This window comes from Cibotium barometz, chromosome 19 (genome assembly GCF_041138505.1).
Source record: "Cibotium barometz isolate CiBa-2024 chromosome 19, ASM4113850v1, whole genome shotgun sequence".
Classification (NCBI taxonomy): Eukaryota; Viridiplantae; Streptophyta; class Polypodiopsida; order Cyatheales; family Cibotiaceae; genus Cibotium; species Cibotium barometz.
In genome coordinates this window covers 21,483,200-21,501,107 of record NC_141064.1, presented here as the reverse complement: position 1 = coordinate 21,501,107, position 17,908 = coordinate 21,483,200, and the positions used below count along the sequence as shown (strand labels likewise).

Genomic DNA, 17,908 nt, shown 5'->3' with positions numbered 1-17,908 from the left:
CAAGAGCACAGAGATCCTCCAGATCTGCTACAGCTAAGCGCAAGAGCTCTCTCTTCTACCTTTTCTTGGTACTTTTAGCCACCTTTATAGATTTTTCTTGCTTTGCATGGTGTTTTTGTAATGAGTCTTCTGACTTTGTACTTCATTTTTCATACTTAATATGGAAGTGTTTTTTATGGAAAAAAAAACCATCCTCTAGATCCTGCAATAAAGTGCATAATAATGCAGTTGGTGCATTTGGGCTCTCTTGCCTCTCGGCATCAGATTGCTCATCTGGTGAGTTAGTGTGCTTAACATCAAAGCCACTTTAGCGCTTTTCTTCACCCAGTTCGGCAGCAGGGGCTTTCCCCTAACAGTTAGACTGGGGAAGGAGACCAGCCACCAATGCACCACCAAAGGAGACAAAGAAGGGAGGTGAAGGGGAGAAGTGGCACACAAAACACTTTTCTGCATGCCCTGTAAATTTTACCCTTTGCTGAAATGTAGAGCCATTAATGTACCAGGATGAAGGGGTGTTTGCGGGGAGGGGACATACGACCTGAGAAATCCTCAAGAAGCTCAGTTACTCTTTTCTTTTTGCAAGGAAAGAGACTTCCATTAAGTATGAACAGAACTACACAAATCCATGGCCAAAGGCCGGTCAAGCATCATCCCGGAAGGGAAGGTGTGCACAATCATTCGATGGTTCCACAAGAGATGAGAAAGTGGAAGAGAAAAAAATTCATGGTCCTATTCCCTCCCGAGGGCAGTGTGCCTAGCTTGTGCAGATTGGGAAAGTCATAAGAGTATGTATACTAACTGCCCAAATGATGCATATCAATTGAGTATAAAAGGTCTGAGTGCCATTCTCTATGGATTTGGCCCTCCAAATCTGCCATGCTGTGATATTGCAATGATCTCCGAGGAAGAGTACCTTTTCCTATTTGTTGCTGAGGCCATGAGCAGCTTTCTCTCAGCTCAAGAGACAGGGCTCCAGGGATTGTGTCTCCCCATCCGTACTCAAGAGGAGCTGCTAGATGACACAGCAGCATACCTATCTGGAGATGTGGGGAATCTCCAGAGATTCACAGAGCTGATTGAGGTCTTTTGTTGCGCATTAGAGTGCAGATCAATTGGCACAAGTCGTGTGCTTTCTCTGTAGCCTCTGCACTTGCCCCGACTTGGTGCCCAGTTGAGGCTCGTGGATCCCGAGAGGCACTCCAGTCCGCTATTTGTACTGCTAGGTGGGCATCGATATCTCCCCAGAGTAGCAGTTTGCCCCTCTTCTTTGGAGCATTTGGAAGAAGCTTTTGTACTGGATTTCTGCGAGGCCCTCCTTGGCCGGCCGAGTGGTGGTGGCAAACCAAGTCCTTGCCACCATGTGGTATATTACTTCTTGTTGGGTCTTCTCCCCAACATGCATTGGTCAGTTACAATGGTTGATCGGGAATTTCTTGTGGGTTGGCAGTGATGGGAGGCTTGCTGCCCGGGTCAAGGTGGCCTGGAGAGTGATCATTCAGCCGCAATGTAGAGGGGTCCTAGGCATCATTGACCCCGCCATCCAGAGCTACGCCCTGCTAGGCAAGTTGATTGTTAAGAGGACTCCTTCCACGTGGTGAGCCTTGGAAGGACTTCCTCTTGGCTCGGATTTCAGCCTGTACTCTAGGCCCTTGGCCGCAAAGCACCAGATGGATCTTCACAGAGATGTGGGCCCGTGGATTCAGCCCGGATTTTGAGGATAGATTTATAGCCAGCCTACTCTCAGCTTGGGATCACCTCAGGCCGGGCCTTGGGCAGTTAGATCCGGTAGCCTCGGAGGAGCGTCTTCGGCAGCCCCTAATCTGGAACCCCTTGATTTGTTTACCCATTGGCCATATGTTTGGGGCCTACCTCATGTATCGTGGGGAGCGTTGAGCATAGGACCTGCTAGGTCCCTTGGAGATTGGCTTGCACACAAACAGCCTTCGTCGAAGGCTCACGAGAGAGGCCTAGTTGGGATACGGGGTAGAGACAAACTCAACCTTGACATAGACTGTGCTATTCCCCAGGAGGGGTTGACCCCTATCCCAGACCCAATCGCCCCACAATGGTTTGGCGTGTTTACTAGGCATGATTTTCTCTTGGTAGTCCATGGCGTGGATGAGGCTGTGGTTTGCTCACTTTTTCTATTGGTCCCCATGGCAGATTAGAGAGATTAAAGGCCCCTTTGGATGATTTTTGTGGTTGCATCCATGCACATGAGTGGCACATAGGCCCCCTACCACCCAAGGTGGCCATGGGGAGACTTTGGCAGCTATGGATTCAGGAGAGTCGGCCCCTCACGTGCCCCTCCCCCAGTGTGACCCAGGGGAGTGGACTTGGCGTGATCCTACTGATTGGGAGGAGACTCTGGATACCCCTTTGTTCACATACACTAGGTAGCTAGGCCGCAGGATTCAGATGCCCGAGGTTGAGGGCACCCCGGCAGAAGCAGTTCATTGGCAGTCATAGGGTCTCTCACACCGATTTCTCTCAGATTTCTGGAAGAGGCTTTGGGACAGTTTTCGGCCTCAAATCATTCTCTTTCTTTGGCTGATGGCACACAAGAGCTTGGCGGTTGGCACGTGGTTGGCCTTTGGCGGTCAACCAGCAACTTGTCAGAGGTGCGGGCACCCTCAAGAGTCTTAGAGACATTGTCTTTGGATTGCCCGAAGGCTCAGCAGGTGTGGCAGAGGATTATCTGCCTTTTCACGATGGATAGGACCTTGACCTGGATCATTTCATGGGGCACTGTCACTTGGGCAATAAAGGCTGAGGTCCTCATGGTTTATGAGGAGGAAGGTGGGGCTAGCCCTCCAGGTCTCTCACCTCCGCATTTCGACAGTACCAGTCCCAGTCCCATCTATTGATCATTGGACTCCGGGCTCGTGCTAGAGATGGGAGATTTGTAGTAGCGTTGTAGCCTGGCACATATGGAGAGCTCGATGCAATGAAGCCATCGAGGGTACCCACACTCCACCTGCGGAGTCCATTAGGAGCATTTGGCTCGACATCATTCATACCCTCCGCGGTCAGTGGGGGAAGTTGCAAGGTGACTCTGACCGCATGCGGAAGTGGCGAGAAGCCTTCTTGAGGCTTTGGTGGCTTGGCCCTTTTGTCAGAGATGGAGGTGGTGATCCCACTTGGCATTACAGACCGCCTGCATGGTTAATCCCCCCCCCCCCCTCATGAGATAGCCTTCTCTGCATAGAGCGGTCAGCCTGAGGAGAAGTGCATCGTTCTCCACCTTTGATCCTTTGATCCTTGCCCCGTACATGGAGGCGAGGTTGCAGCCCTTTGTGGCTGTTTTTTGTTAACTAAAAGAAGGATCTTTTTCCCGGGGAAAAAAAAGAGAGTTCTCTGTGCCACTGGATGGTACAAATTGTAAGATAGGGACTTGCCCAAAAATGCATCTATGAACCACCCTTCTATAAACCTGGAAGGCAATGTCTGAATTCCTTTCCTCATAGTGAACCTGTAGACCAGACTGGCCCCAGGTAATATAAATCATGTCAGTTCTAAAACTACCAATGAGTCGGGTAACCGAATAAATGTATCTTTGCAACTCCAAATGCAATGCTGAACTAACTTAATAGCAGCTGGCAAGATGTATCTACACCAAGTTATGCTCTCAAATGGTTAACTGGAAGAAGAATAACCAGAAGAAAAGGGAAATCTGCCTTCTCCTATGAGAGTGCCAAAGTCTTCTTCTTGACAAGTGATCTCATAACTTTTCCGATGGGGTCTGAGGGTAGGGATCCGTTGTATAGATGTACTAAGCATAGAAAGTGTGGCATTCTTGACGTTGTGTACTCAAAAATGGAAAAGCTCTTCATGGGATTATTAGCATCAATCCACTCCCACTCCCACTCCCACTCCCTTGGATCCCAATGAAGATAATGGGTCGTGCAACCACAATAAAGCTATACTTTAGGAATCACATGCCAAACACTTAGGAGAGTGGGGTAACTAAATCAGTGTCTTTCCGATTGGCCTACAATCATGACAATCTCATAACAGGTCCAATAATGGGGTATTGGTAATTTGAGCGCACTAATCTCCATTGTAGCTGAATAGAGTAGAGAGTAGTGACCCCATCCTGGCTCTATAGTGTACCAATCACCTGAAGAGGTCCTAGAAATACATAATTAACACAAACACTTTGCGTACCTCTTTTGAAATGATATGTTAAAAAGCTAGACAATACCTGTAATAATCTCTACATTAATGTAGGCTTACCGTGGCATTGCTTGCATGGCTTTTCCCTTGCAGGTGCTTTTCAGTAACGACTTCAAAAATTCTTTGCTACAAATAAAGTCTGTTGAGAAAAGGCAGAAAATAGTAAACAAGATTCGCTACCTCTCATCAGGCCGTCAATCTTCGCACTATAAGCTGAACAACGTGCCTGGAATGGACAAAACAAAAGGGCTGATAGAGGTACACATGGTAGCAGATCTTTGTCTTGTTTGGACCATTGATGTTGAAAGGGATGCAACAGTAAAACAGATCATCAAGGTTTGGGATGTTGTCAACTGTTCAAACCTACCCAAGTATATAAAGCGTCTAGAGGCTGCATTTGAAGTATATTCTCTGCAATATATTGAACGATGCCAATTACGATGTATAAGCAGGTAAAGTACTTTTATTTCCTCTAGAAAACATAATTTATCCTTAGTTTTATCCCTTTCCATCAAAGTTTTAATATGTGAAAAAGAGGACTTGGTAGTAGGGAGATATGATTGAGTATACATCAAGCATTACCTCCCTAGATGTGCCAAATGTGCATGTCCCCTTGCCAAACATGCCTGTGCCGTGGGTTTTACATTTTTTGGGCCTGAGAATAACACGCTTTAGTATGTAAACTATATGAGAAGTCCCTTTTTGCAGCTCCCCATAGCTTTTGTGAAAGACCATGACCTTGGGCATTCCAACGTTGACGTTCAAGTCCCATTCTCTACAAAAGGAGTGTAATACATCCAAGTATTTTTGCAGGCCCTTTGTAGGTGCCCAACGAGCCATGTCCTCTGCATAAAAGAGGATGGAGACCACTGTCTCAGCTAGGGTGGATCCCTGACCACCCAATGTGTCAACAAAATCTGTGAACTCATCTATATAGGGTCCAAAGACATTGGGAGAGAGGTGGCAGTCCTGTTTTTACTCGGACATTCGGGTATAGAGGTTGGACCTCCACATTTAAGGCATCTGTGTTGTGAAACTGAAAACACGAAGAGCTAACGAGCTGGAGCCCCCCCATACTGAGATCTGCCATTGCCTTTGCTCCCCCCCTCCCCCCCTCTGTGCGCAGCCCTCCCTCTCTGCCCCCTTCCCCGCCTTCTCCACCTCCCTTCCCCTCCTTCGCCGCCTCCCTCCTCATTGCCTCCCTTGTGCGGCATTGCCTGAACCCTCTGTCCCCGCTGCCCTCTGCACCCTGTTTTCTACACCCACCTCCGCGCCTTGCCCCGCCTCCCTCTTCCGCCTGCAAACCTCAAAAACCCTGAAACGTCAAAAACCCCAAACGTTTTTGGTGACTATGCAGGCAAGAGCCACACTTTTTGGTCCCCCTCTTTTGGTGCCTCGGGGACGCAAGGAGGAGTTTGTATTTCTGTCTCAGCGAGCACCTCTTGCCGGTCGTGGCAAGCTCAGGTGTCAGTCTCTGGGCAAGCGTAGTGGGTTACCATTAGGATCGGAGAGGACTATGTGGGCTTCCTCAATATTTATGGCCCGAACACCACAGTAGGTAGAGCCATCTTCTGGAGTATAGTCCGTTAGGTGGTTGCGGGGGCATGATTGGCATCTTGGCGTGTACTACTTTCTTTGATCATGCTTCGGTTATTCTATCCTTAGAGGACTCCTGGAGACAAGAAACGCATGCGAGCACTAGGATTCTGGACAACCACATACAGGACCCCGAGATTTGCAGTAGGATATAGCAGATATGGGCGGAACTAGAGTTCACCTCAAGATCTACCGTGTGCACCTTGGATGTGGGCCTTGGTGAGATCAATAAATTTTTGAAGGAGGCAACACAGAGCATATTGGAGGGATTTCGTGAGCAGGAGAGGAGGTTGAGGAGGGGTCTTGCTTCTCTATAGCGTCTTCAGGAGAGTGTTATGGCTCACCCTAACCCTCCTTGAAACACATCCAACAAGAGATTACCTGGTGACCTCCTGTTAACTGTTATGAGGATCTGTGTGAACACTTATGGCCATGTATATAAGTGAATTTCTCTCATAATACAACAAACTCTCCCATTGTGCAATTGAGTCTTGCTCTTGCTAATCCTCTTGCCAATATCTCTTTCTAATGCATGCTAGTGAGTGAAGTGAGGTGAGAGGAGGGACGAGGACCCGTAGTGCAATGCGGTGGTGTGACAACGCTCGCAGGAGAAGCGGTGGAATTGCTTCTCAAGGAATTGTAGAGCTTGGAGACCTCAAGGATTACAAGCTCGGCCATTGGAAAGATCCTCATGACAGTTGCGGTTTACCAGGTAATCTCTTTCTGGATGTGTTTCAAGGAGGGTTAGGGTGATCCATAACAACTCTCTTGGTCCGGATTTCAGCCCGTACTTCGAGCTTGGGGGGCCCTTGGCCGTAGATCACCAGACGGATCTTTATAGAGATACGAACCCGCGGATTCAGCCTAGCCTTTGAGGATAGATTTTTATCTAGCCTACTCTGAACTTGGGACCACCTTAGGCCGCTCCTTAGGCAGTTAGATCCGATAGCCTCAGAGGAAGCATCTTCGGTAGCCCTTGATCTGGAACCCCTGATTTGTTTACTCAGTGGCCATATGTTGGGGGCTCGACCTCATGTATCATGGGGAGCGTTGAGCATAGGACCTGCTAGGTCCCTTGGAGATTGGCTTGCACACATACAACTTCCCCCGGAGGCTCACGAGAGAGGCTTGGCTAGGATCCGAGGCTCGACATCGACATTGACTCTGCTATTCCCCAGGAGTGGCTGGCCCCTATCCCAGACCTGATCCCCCCACAGTGGCTAGGCGTGTTTACTAGGCATGATATTCTCTTGGTAGTCCATGGCGCGGATGAGGGCAGTGGTTTGCTCACTTTTTCTATTGGTGCTTAGAGAGATCAAAGCTTCCTTTGGATGATTTCAGTGGGTGCACCTTACAGAGGGTGAGGGTGACTGGATTTCATGCAAATGAGTGGCACATAGACCCCATGGTGACCAGGGGGAGACTTTGGCTATGGATTTGGGAGAGTCGGCACCTCACGCGCCTCCACAAGGACCTGGGGGAGTGGACTTTGTGTGATCTTGCTGATCGGGAGAAGACTCTGGATACCCCTTTCAGATGCCCAAGGTTGAGGGCACCGTGGCAGTAGTAGCAGAATATTGGCAGTCACAAGGCCTCTCACATTGTTTTCTCTTAGATTTTTGGAAGAGGCTTTGGGACAGTTTTTGGCCTGGAAAGATCACCTCTTTCTTTGGTTGATGGCACACAGGAGCTTGGTGGTTGGCACGTGGTTGGCCATCGGGGTCGAACAACAACTTGTCTGAGGTGCAGCCACCCTCAGGAGTCTCAGCGGGGGGGCTTGCCCTCCACGTCTCTCACCTTCGCATTTCGGCAGTACCAATCCCAGCCCCATCTACTGCACATTGGACTCCGGGCTTGTGCCAAAGATGGGAGAGTTGTAGTAGCATTGCAGCCTAGCATACATGGAAAGCTCGGTGCAGTGAAGCCGTCAAGGGTACCCACACTCTGCTTGGGGAGACCATTAGGAGCATTTGGCTCGACATCATTCATACCCTTCGCGGTCAGTGGGGGAAGTTGTAGGGTGGCTCTGACCGCATGTGGAAGCAGTAGGAAGCTTTCTTGAGGCTCTGGCAGCCTGGCTGGCCTTTTCTCGGAGATAGAGGTGGTGATCCCACTTGGCATTACAAACCATCTGTGTGGTTATCCCCCCCCCACCCCCCCCCCCCCCCCCCCCCCATGAGATAGTCTTCTCCTCAAAGGGCGGCTGAGGAGAAGTGCATCTTTCTCCACCTTTGATCCCCGCCCCGTACATGGAGGCGAGCCATTCGTGGTTGTATTTAGCGCTTCGTGGCTTTTTTTTGGTAAACTAATAGAAGGATCTTTTCCCCAGAAAAAAAAAACTGGTAGAGAGGTTTTTTTTGTTTCCCAAAAGTTGTATCATTACTGGCTGGAGAAATTAGTGAGCCAACCACTTGGATATCCCTTTGTAAGAACTAAGCACCACATAGGTTGGCTGATTGTAATATGTTGAATATAGGAAATCAAAATGCAGGGTTTGATGATATTACTAACCACTTTATGGCACTGCTGGCCTTTCTTTCTCACCATCATGTCAGTTAGGAAAACTGGCACCTTGCCCATCATCAACAGACTAGTGGTAGGTTGGCACATGCATGGATTCAATCCCCAGCTTTATCAACTTGAAAACCTTAAGAATTTGTAGGAATCGAATATAAATATCATCCTTAAATATCTAATTTGAATAGGTTCTAAGCTCATTCTCTTGCATCTTCATTGCTTGCACATACACATGTGCTCGTGCACATGCACGCGCACAGACACATGCACAGACAACTAGAAAGTAGAGCATGACCTGTCAAACGCATGTATAATTGCCATTTTGCAATTCTAGATTTCTTATAGCTCGATATATTGAAGTAGAACATCACCTGGGAATGTATGCATAATTGACATTTTGCAAATTCCTAGAACACTTTATAGCTATCAAATTTTTTGATTGTGTCTATCATCATTTCCTGTAATCCACATGAAAATTTATTTGCTAACTTCTTTGAAACTTTATCGGCACTAAGTTCAAGCCTGTTCTGCACAGTGACAAAAAGCTGACTCTACCAGCAACATGGGAAGATGATCGTGACTTTATTTGGCTGAAACCTCATGGAAGAGGTGGACAAGTAGGGGGTGTGCAGCTTAAATCCTCTGAGAGGGATAATGCAAACCTTGAAAGATCAAGTGTCAATGAGAGTCTCTTACTGATGAAATTCTACGCTTTGTCGTCGGGCATTGCAAAGAATTTGCTGACAGCTAAGGATGGATCGGAAGTAAACCTTCCTTTTGAAGTCAACAAAGAAGAATCCATCATAATTCAGAACCCATCAAGCTGTTTCATATTAGGACGATCAGGAACTGGGAAAACAACAGTCCTTGTTACAAAGCTTATACAAAGGGAGCAACAGTATCAAATTTCTCTTCAAGGACTTGAATCTCATGAAGTTCCACAGAAAGAATGGAAAACTATTGAAAACCGAGAGCATATAAGGCAGATTTTGGTTACTCTAAGCCCTGTTTTATGTTCTGCCATTAAGCGCCATATTTCTCAAATCCAAAGGTACATTCTTGGACTCTGAATTATGATTCCTTTTTTTGTCTATTATATGTTATATATTTAGGTGTCAGGGTTTGATTCCATGCCCCCTTCTGGGCAGTGTGATGCGATAGCCACCCGGGAAAGGGCCGTGGACAACTGAAATGTCATTTTGTGTACAATTTCTTTTTATAAACATGACTTCTCCTTTTTAATAGAAGATTTTCTTCTCTGTCAGGTCAGTGTCAGAAGCAGCAGAACTGACAAATGCCCATGTTTCCGCCAGCTCTGACTATGAGCTAGTTCTCGATAGTGATGATGAGAATAGAATTCTGGGATCCTTGCCCGATACTTTGATTGATGTTCCAAGCACGTGCTATCCAATGGTTCTAACATTCCGGAGGTTTCTGATGATGCTGGACAACAGCCTTCCATGTCCTTTTTTCACACAGAAAGGAAGACAGAAGTTGAAAGAGGAAGGAGAAAAGGGTGAATTCCCAGGCCCACATATTGGTCTAGCTGATGAGACAGATGTTGCAGATGAGGAAGGAGAAAAGGGTCTAGCTGATGAGAGTGATGTTGCAGATGTGAAAACCAATCGTGAGATGGTTTGCAAGGGTTTGAGTAATCAGAGAAGAGAAGTAGATTTTGATCAGTTTGATTCGGATTACTGGCCGCATTTGAATTCCAGTCTGACCAAGAAATTGGATTCATCCACAGTGTTTACAGAAATCATGTCGGTCATCAAAGGAAGCATGCAAGCAGTTAAAGATCCAAAGGGTATACTCAGCAAAGAATCTTATCTTTCCTCTGTCGCCACAGCAAAGAAACCCAATCTTGATATGAAACAAGGAGAAGACATTTACTCGCTGTTTCTACAGTATGAAAAACTTAAGATGGAAACAAATGGTTACGATATGGCAGATCATGTCAAACACGTGTATAAACAGCTATGTCATGGCAAGTATCATGGTGACAAAATTGACTTCATATACATAGATGAGGTCCAAGATTTCACACAAGCACAGATTTCTCTCTTTAGTTTTGTTTGCACCAATTCCAAAGAGGGATTCTTTTTTGCTGGAGATACAGCGCAAACCATAGAACGAGGGGTAAACTTTCGATTTCAGGATGGCCGGAGTTTATTTTACACAGATTTTACAAAATCTGCTCATCGTAGTGAAGGTAGCGCAACAAGTGCCACTGACAACACTAAATTAAAATCCAATCAGCATATACAAAATGGCGAGGAGTTTGCCCCCGAATTTTTCCAACTCAGGCATAACTTTAGAACCCATGTGGGTGTGGTCAACATGGCCAACAGTATCGTGCAGCTACTTTACCATTTCTTTCCTCAGTCGATTGATAAGCTGGACCTGGAAACAAGCTTAGTATGTGGAGAGCGTCCGGCTTTATTGAAAGCACAGGGACAAGAGCTTGTGAAGACAGTGTTTGGATCAAGCGGGGATACTCAAAGAGAAGGGCATGATTTTGGTGCACAACAAGTGATTCTTGTAAGAGATGAAGATCAGAAAAAACAACTTGTTCATCAAATAGGAAAGAAAGGACTTGTACTTACTATAAATGGATGCAAAGGTCTGGAATTTCAGGTAAGTACCCACTGTTCTGTTTTTTTCTGCATCCAATTTCATTGGCAACAAAAATCACGTTTGCTTTTTTTTTTTGCAATGCACATATAATGTGTTACACTTTCTTGCAAGAGTTTCTGCGTTTTTTCCCAAATAGGTTGTACTTATTCTCAAGAGTTCATATGGGGATCCTGGAGGGTCAACACACCATACATTAAGGAAATTTATGGTGCAGATCTGTGTCATGTCATGTGGATTCCATGCAGCAGGGAACCCAGAGCTTTTAGTCAGGGTGTGTGACATAGAGAGGTGGAGACATGTGAGCCATGGCATCAGCACTAGTCTTGGGGTGACCACTTCTCTCACTGGATGAAGCACAGAACCAGATATAATCTCGTGCATGTCACATCTAGTCAGCCACCACCCTAGTTAAAGAGAGTAGAAAGCACAAGGCCCCTCCAGATCCAATAAGCCAAACACCTGAAGGGACACAGCTGTCCTACAAAAAGACACCTAGCCATGAATGATGGTGCTCACCGAGAAATGTACCAGTGATCCAATCATTAGGTATGGTTGCATCAACCTGTTGGATATGTCGACAACTCCCTCTAAGATGCTGGATTGATGTCAATCTCCCATCACCTGGGAGACTTTTGAAAGTCTTCCAATCAAGAACTGTCATTCCACACTCTGCCGACGAGCATTAGGGGCAACATAAGACCTCCAAACATCCATGTAGTTGCTTTTGGGACTCCAAATCCCTAGAAATAAGGGATTTGGACTAAAAGAGATAGTACATAATGCACATTATGTTGATACCTGAGCTTGGTAGCATGATGTCCAAATAATCACACTATGGAGCGAGATCCCTATGATGCATATGGTGGTGTTGCATGCTAGATAAGGAGAAAGCTTACCTTCAAGGAAAGAGTGTCAAACTGTAAAAAAGAGCCACTCCCTCACTTTTTCACTTGTGGATGTAGCCAATGGAATCTGTGCTCTCTGCCTTTATTTTCAGTAAACCTTGTAGTTTTCTTGATGCTAAGTGCAATGCATAGTTGAATAATGTTGTAAGAACAAGAACATTTAACAGCATACTTGTAGTTTTAGACCCTTGCTGTGTTTTGACTGTTTGTGCATTGATCTTTTGCTTTCTATTCTCCTAGTTCTTCTATGCAAGTAGCCCTACACAGCACCATCGTCCAAGATTACCTTAAGATTTTGCACAAGCAAGTTGCAATCGTCTTATAAAGCTAACCAGATGGTCACCCTTAGCTTCCCTGGTCCAGCTGCTGCTCTGTGCATGCATGCATGCATGCGCGCACGTGCATGTGTGTGCAAGCAACACCTTTTGAAGTTTCTATTTTTCTTGTTGCAGGATGTTCTTATATATAATTTCTTCTCAGGCTCAATATTGCAGAATAAGTGGAGAGTGGTCTACGAATACCTGTACCAAAATAAAGTCAGCAGGACTGATACTCTAACAAAGGAGTCACACCCTGCCTTTGATGTAAATAAGCACAATCTGCTGTGTAGTGAGCTAAAGCATCTCTATGTTGCCATCACCAGAGCACGTCAACGGCTGTGGATTTATGAAGATAATGATCACTACTGTAAGCCCATGCTGGACTACTGGATGCATTCTGAACTAATTGCAACCAAGTGCCTGGATGAATCCTTCATCTCATCAATGACAGCAAGCAGCACACCAGATGATTGGAAGAAGAGAGGCTTTGAGGTAGCTCTTCCTCATAGCTTACACTTAAAAAATAATAATAACCAACTACCTTTCACATATATTACGCTGATAAAATGACATTTTATTTTGTGCAGCTTTTAAATCAGAAACAATATGACATGGCAATACTATGCTTTGAACGGGCTGGAGACGAGTATCATCGTAAGCTGGCTAAGGCTGCAAGCCATCAGCAGGCTGGTGAAAAGGAGTTCTCTAAAAACCAAAAACTGGCAGTAGCCAGCCTGAGAGAGGCAGCTAAACTTTTTCTCTCACTTGGAAGGGCTGAGATGGCTGCAAAGTGTTGCATTAAAGTTGGAGACCTTCAGAAAGCTGGTAAAAGGCCATGACTACCTCCAAGATCTTTTCTATTGTTTGGCTCTGGAGGTATTTAGTGTGCAACTTGTTGCTTTTCTAACTACAGTTTTTGGACTAGGGGTCATCTATGCTGAGAATTGCAAGCCTCCGAGGTTCGAAGATGCGGGCGATTGCTTTTGGGAAGCAAAGAGCTGGATGGAAGCTGCAAAAGCATACTTTAATGGAAAATGTGTCAAGAAATGCTTGGATGCATGCCTCCTAGGAAAACACCTGGAGACAGGACTTTTCTTCATCAGACAGTGGGAAGAGGAACCTGTGTCTGATGACGTCGGATTAACAGAAGCTGAACCGGTGCCCACTAAGGTTGTGGAAAACATCAAGAATGAATACCTCCGAGAATGTGCCGTAACTTGTCATCAACAGCATAGTGTTACAACCATGATGATGTTTGTCAATGCATTCTCGGATATTACCTTGAAGCGAACATTCTTAAGGAGGAGAGACTACATTGATGAGCTGATGAGCATTGAGGAAGCTGAAGCAAATTATTTACAAGCAGCTGAACTGGCAGAGCTGAAAGGGGACTTCCTTCACACGGCAGAGCTGCTTGAAAAGGCAGGTGACTATGAGAATGCTGTAAAGAAGATGCTCTTTTTGATCCGCAAAGATGTTCTTTGGGGAGCAGGGAACAGAGGATGGCCTTTCAGAACCACTATGAGGTCAAGAAAGCTGCTTCAGAGAGTGGAAGAACTTGCAGCATTGGCAGAAAGTACTGTGTGCCATGAAGCCCAACTTGAGGTGCAGTTGATGCTTGTGGAGCTTAAAGGCCCTCAAGATTTCAAGGATGTGATGGAAAAATCTCGTCATCAAACTCCGAGAAGTATAATAATCAAGCTTTTTGCAATTTGGAAAGCTGTCGATGCATCTCTGAATATCCTGAAGGATGTCAAACATGCTAAGGGACAGGAACTGGATCCTGTTACAAAATTTCGAGATAAAAACACCCAGTTGGCAGAAGTCCGTAACCTGTGGGTTGAGTGGCGAGATATTATTCTGCGGTGTAGAAAGGCTCTCCATGGAGTCAATCAAGATGACAAAATCAAAGAGTTCTGCTATGAGTTTTTTGCAGTAACACATGGTGAAGACTCCAGAACTTGTGTTGTTCATGACCATGAAGCGTATTGGTTCAAAAGCTACATGAAAGGTAGGTCACCCATGGGAATCCCTGTGCAAGTCTTTGCCACACTCGCTGCACAGTTCTGGGATGAGCAATTGTCCAACACTGATCAAAGAACCATGGAGTTAATCACGACACACTTGAGCACTCAATTCAGGACACTAACAAATTTCAAGACTATCAGCATTGTTGAAAGAACCAGGCTTCTTCTTGATTTAGCTGAAATGACAAACTTGCTTCTTCTTGATTTAGCTGAAATGACAAACTTGCTTTCACTGGGCACTTGTTACTCTGAGGACCTCCGAGCCTTGACAAGAGATTTGCAAAGGCAATTCCTTGTACTTCTTTGGCCTCAATCCAGGCAAGCAAAGGATATGTGCCACATTCAGAAACTTCGTGAAGCTACAAGAGTGGTAGCTATTCTTGATAAGATAGCAGATAAGCTCATATCTGGTCATGGAAGGCCTCGCACACTAGAAGAAACTAGCCAATTGCAGCTCATGTTTCCTTTTCTGAGCAAGGCTTGGAAAACAAAGTGTGTTAACAGCTTCATGACAACTATAGGGTACTGGAAAGGTGATGCCATGTGGTCTTGCGATCTTCTGAAATCAGATCCGGAACTCTGTATTGCTGATTTTGTTGTGCAGTTTGGTGATCCGTTAATTAAAATGTTCGATAAGGATTGGAGAAACATTGAAGGGTACATCAGCCCATTTGTTTTTGTGGCACTTTTGGAAAAGGCTACAGTGATGGCCTGTGCATATGAGACACTGCTACATGGAATGTTCCTACCATTGACATTAGCTGTTGATTTTATGTGTGGAAAAGAACAGGAATGCCTCTATCAGAGAATTCTTCATGCCAAACAACAACCCACCAAAGAAAACTTGTGCCATTTCATCAGATGGATTATCACGACGACTCTTCAGCTCCTCTTGAATCCAAATGATGTAGCGGATTGGCTCCAGCATGTTAAAGCCGATAGGACACATTTACCTCTGATGGTACTGCGGCTTCTTGGGCCCCTGTTTGTGGTCTGCTTGAACTCAAGACAGCCAAAACTTCAAGCAGATATAGTAACTGAGATTCAAAAGATCTTTATTTATAACTATCCTGTACTCCAGCATTTGCCACACTCCTTCCGTATAGAATGCCACAATGCATTCCTTGCCATTTTGCAAACAGGAGCTGGTCTTTATGAGAGCCTAAAGCACCTAAAGCATGCCCTTGCCAAGGCACTCTCAAGTTTAGGGGACACTCTGGTAATGACAAAAAGGTGCGAAAAGAACAGCTGTTGCAGGCCCTGGGAGGGTATCAAGGCTGTTGAGTTGAAAAGTGATGCTGGTATTTTCTTCAACCTTGCAGCCTTAGCAGGTGTAGACGGCTTGAGTCAATGTTTTGAAGCTCACAACAGTCAAGATGATGCTGGACAAAGGGTGCAGCAACATGACGTGCCTGAACTTACAGATTGTGCTTCAAAAGATATATCATCTCCAAATGTACAAGCAAACATACCTACAGGGAGAGAAGAATACATGGCTTACTTGAACAAGGAGGCTTTCAATCTCAAGGTAAACAGGAAAGCACAAATCGATCTCTTTCTGTATCAATGATTTTGACAAAATGTCAGAGCTTTAATGAGCGCTTGATTTTTTACAGGAATGTGTTCATGGCCTTCTGCACAGACTTGGCGTTGCAGCTGCAAATCTCAAGTCTGAGAACAACAATGATGATGTCTTGGATGCACTCAATGACGCAAAAGAGACTCTACAGCAAGAATTGCATCCCCTAGATCCCAGGTACAACAATTACCTAACACATGGGATGACCAGGAACTTAAATTTTCCTAAGCATTGAATGATCTCCACCCTAATGCAGATCATTTTTGCCTTGACATCTCTCTTGCTAGCTGAAGTGGTTCAGTGGTTCATGGTTCCTCTTCTGAGCTAATCCTCCCTTGTGAATTCTCTAGGTGATGAAGTGATGATTTTGTGTCCCACATACGCATTAGAAAAACATGTTGATGAGCCAGTAGGCTCTAGCCAAGTGGTAATGCCTAGGCTTGCTGACGCACAGGTCCAACGTTCAACTGGCACCTACATATAATTCTCTTTCTTACAAGGGGAAAAAACCATGAACATGTTGATGAAACTGCGCCATAGGACAGGCTCGTTGGGATTTTTCTGTGTTTCTTTACCTTGCTTTCTTAAACCTTTGTAAATTAGAGGGTGCTTAACAGATAACAAGAGAAAAAATTGACAGAGTGAGTATGTGTGTGTACCAGTATTAGCTTGAGCTCTTCTGATTCCAAGTGCTGAATCCTTTTTGGGATTGTTATTTTGAAGCCACGAGGAGCACAGTGTATATGATCTGTTATGGTTGAAAGCAAGCGTGGATCGGGTGCAAAAGACATACAATGCAACGGAGCGCAAGTTCGAGAGAGTGCTGGAGAGACTTGTGGGGAGGAGCAGCCCTCTTGAAGCTGGAGCTGATGATGATGGTGATGATGATGACGAGACCAAAGAGGAAGGGGCAGTGGGCACTAGCAAAATGGGCAGTAATGCAAACCAAACTAGTTCTAAGGCCAAAAGCAAAAGGTCTAGATCTAAGAAGCACAAGAGAAGAAGATAGCTTCTATGAATGCTTAGTAGACTGCCTGCCTTACTCTGCTAATAGAGAAGTTACTCTGCTAATAGAGAAAGGAGCTTCTGTGAGACTTAGTAGACTGCCTGCCTTACTCTACTACACGACATATTTTGCCACCAAAGCCTTGTACTTACTCATTGTGAGCTCCCATGCTCATCAAATGAAAATGCTAACCAATGGTGCCATGATTTTAGTTTTTTGTGAAATCATGCAGCCACCAAGGTGTAAACAACGAGCTTCTTACATCGTGAACAGTTGCAAAGAAAAAAATCCTTACATCGTGAACAGTTGCAAAGAACAACGCAAAGCCACATCAAGCTGTGCATGCATTCTAATGTTACATTGCAACAGCTGACATTGAAAAAGAAATGATTATGCTACCACCTAAATCCATTACATGGGAAGTGAGTTGTAAGAGCAAAAGATTAAGGAGAATAACAGGCAAAACAAAGCTGCAATATGTATGTAAAGAATGGAACCAAAGCAGACTTGGTTAATCTAGGAACTAAAACGCAAGATATATGTGAAGTGCATAAATAAATCGAATTGCCATGAACGGTAGGGAAGGTGCCAAGAAAATGCACGACCACACAATGATGAAGATTCACTGGCAATAGTTAGAGAACAAGAGAACTAGTGATTAAGGAGGGTGAGGATTATGATTAAGGGCCAACCATTTGTGAAAGAAGGCATGAAATGAAATTAGATGATTGATTTAGAAAGAAACTAGTGGCGAGATTGGTCTCTCAGCTAAGGACACAACCCATCCCCCATCTTCAGAACATGAGAGGAAAGAGTCATGGACATCTCTCTCTCTCTCGCTCTCTCTCTCTCTCTCTCTCTCTTCTCTCGTGTTTATATACGCACACAAAATCTCTTTGCATATACATACACATACATCCATACTTTAGGAACTGGCACATATATAAACATATATAACATATACACATACATCTAGAATGTCTATCCATATATATTTACGTACACACATATATGCCTAAATACAGATACACATATATATGTTCACATACATATATACATTATATATACACATTCATACCTATACATCCATATGTACCCATGCATAGAACCAATCAAGTATACATATATGTATATGCATTTTTAAC

General features: G+C 45.0%; 1 protein-coding gene across 2 annotated transcripts in view; it reads left to right on the top strand.

Moving 5' to 3' along the window:
- The window catches only part of LOC147628347 (uncharacterized), a 42,145-nt gene extending 24,844 nt beyond the window's left edge, over positions 1-17,301 (top strand). For both annotated transcript variants that reach the window (XM_086813436.1, XM_086813437.1), the window contains exons 7-14: positions 4,270-4,628; positions 8,825-9,340; positions 9,555-10,926; positions 12,284-12,643; positions 12,739-12,976; positions 13,077-15,706; positions 15,795-15,934; positions 16,481-17,301. In XM_086813436.1, the coding sequence (XP_086669562.1) occupies positions 4,270-4,628; positions 8,825-9,340; positions 9,555-10,926; positions 12,284-12,643; positions 12,739-12,976; positions 13,077-15,706; positions 15,795-15,934; positions 16,481-16,766 (5,901 nt within the window). In that variant the 3' untranslated portion in view covers positions 16,767-17,301. The remainder of the gene's footprint in view (positions 1-4,269; positions 4,629-8,824; positions 9,341-9,554; positions 10,927-12,283; positions 12,644-12,738; positions 12,977-13,076; positions 15,707-15,794; positions 15,935-16,480) is intronic.
- Positions 17,302-17,908: the final 607 nt, after the last annotated feature.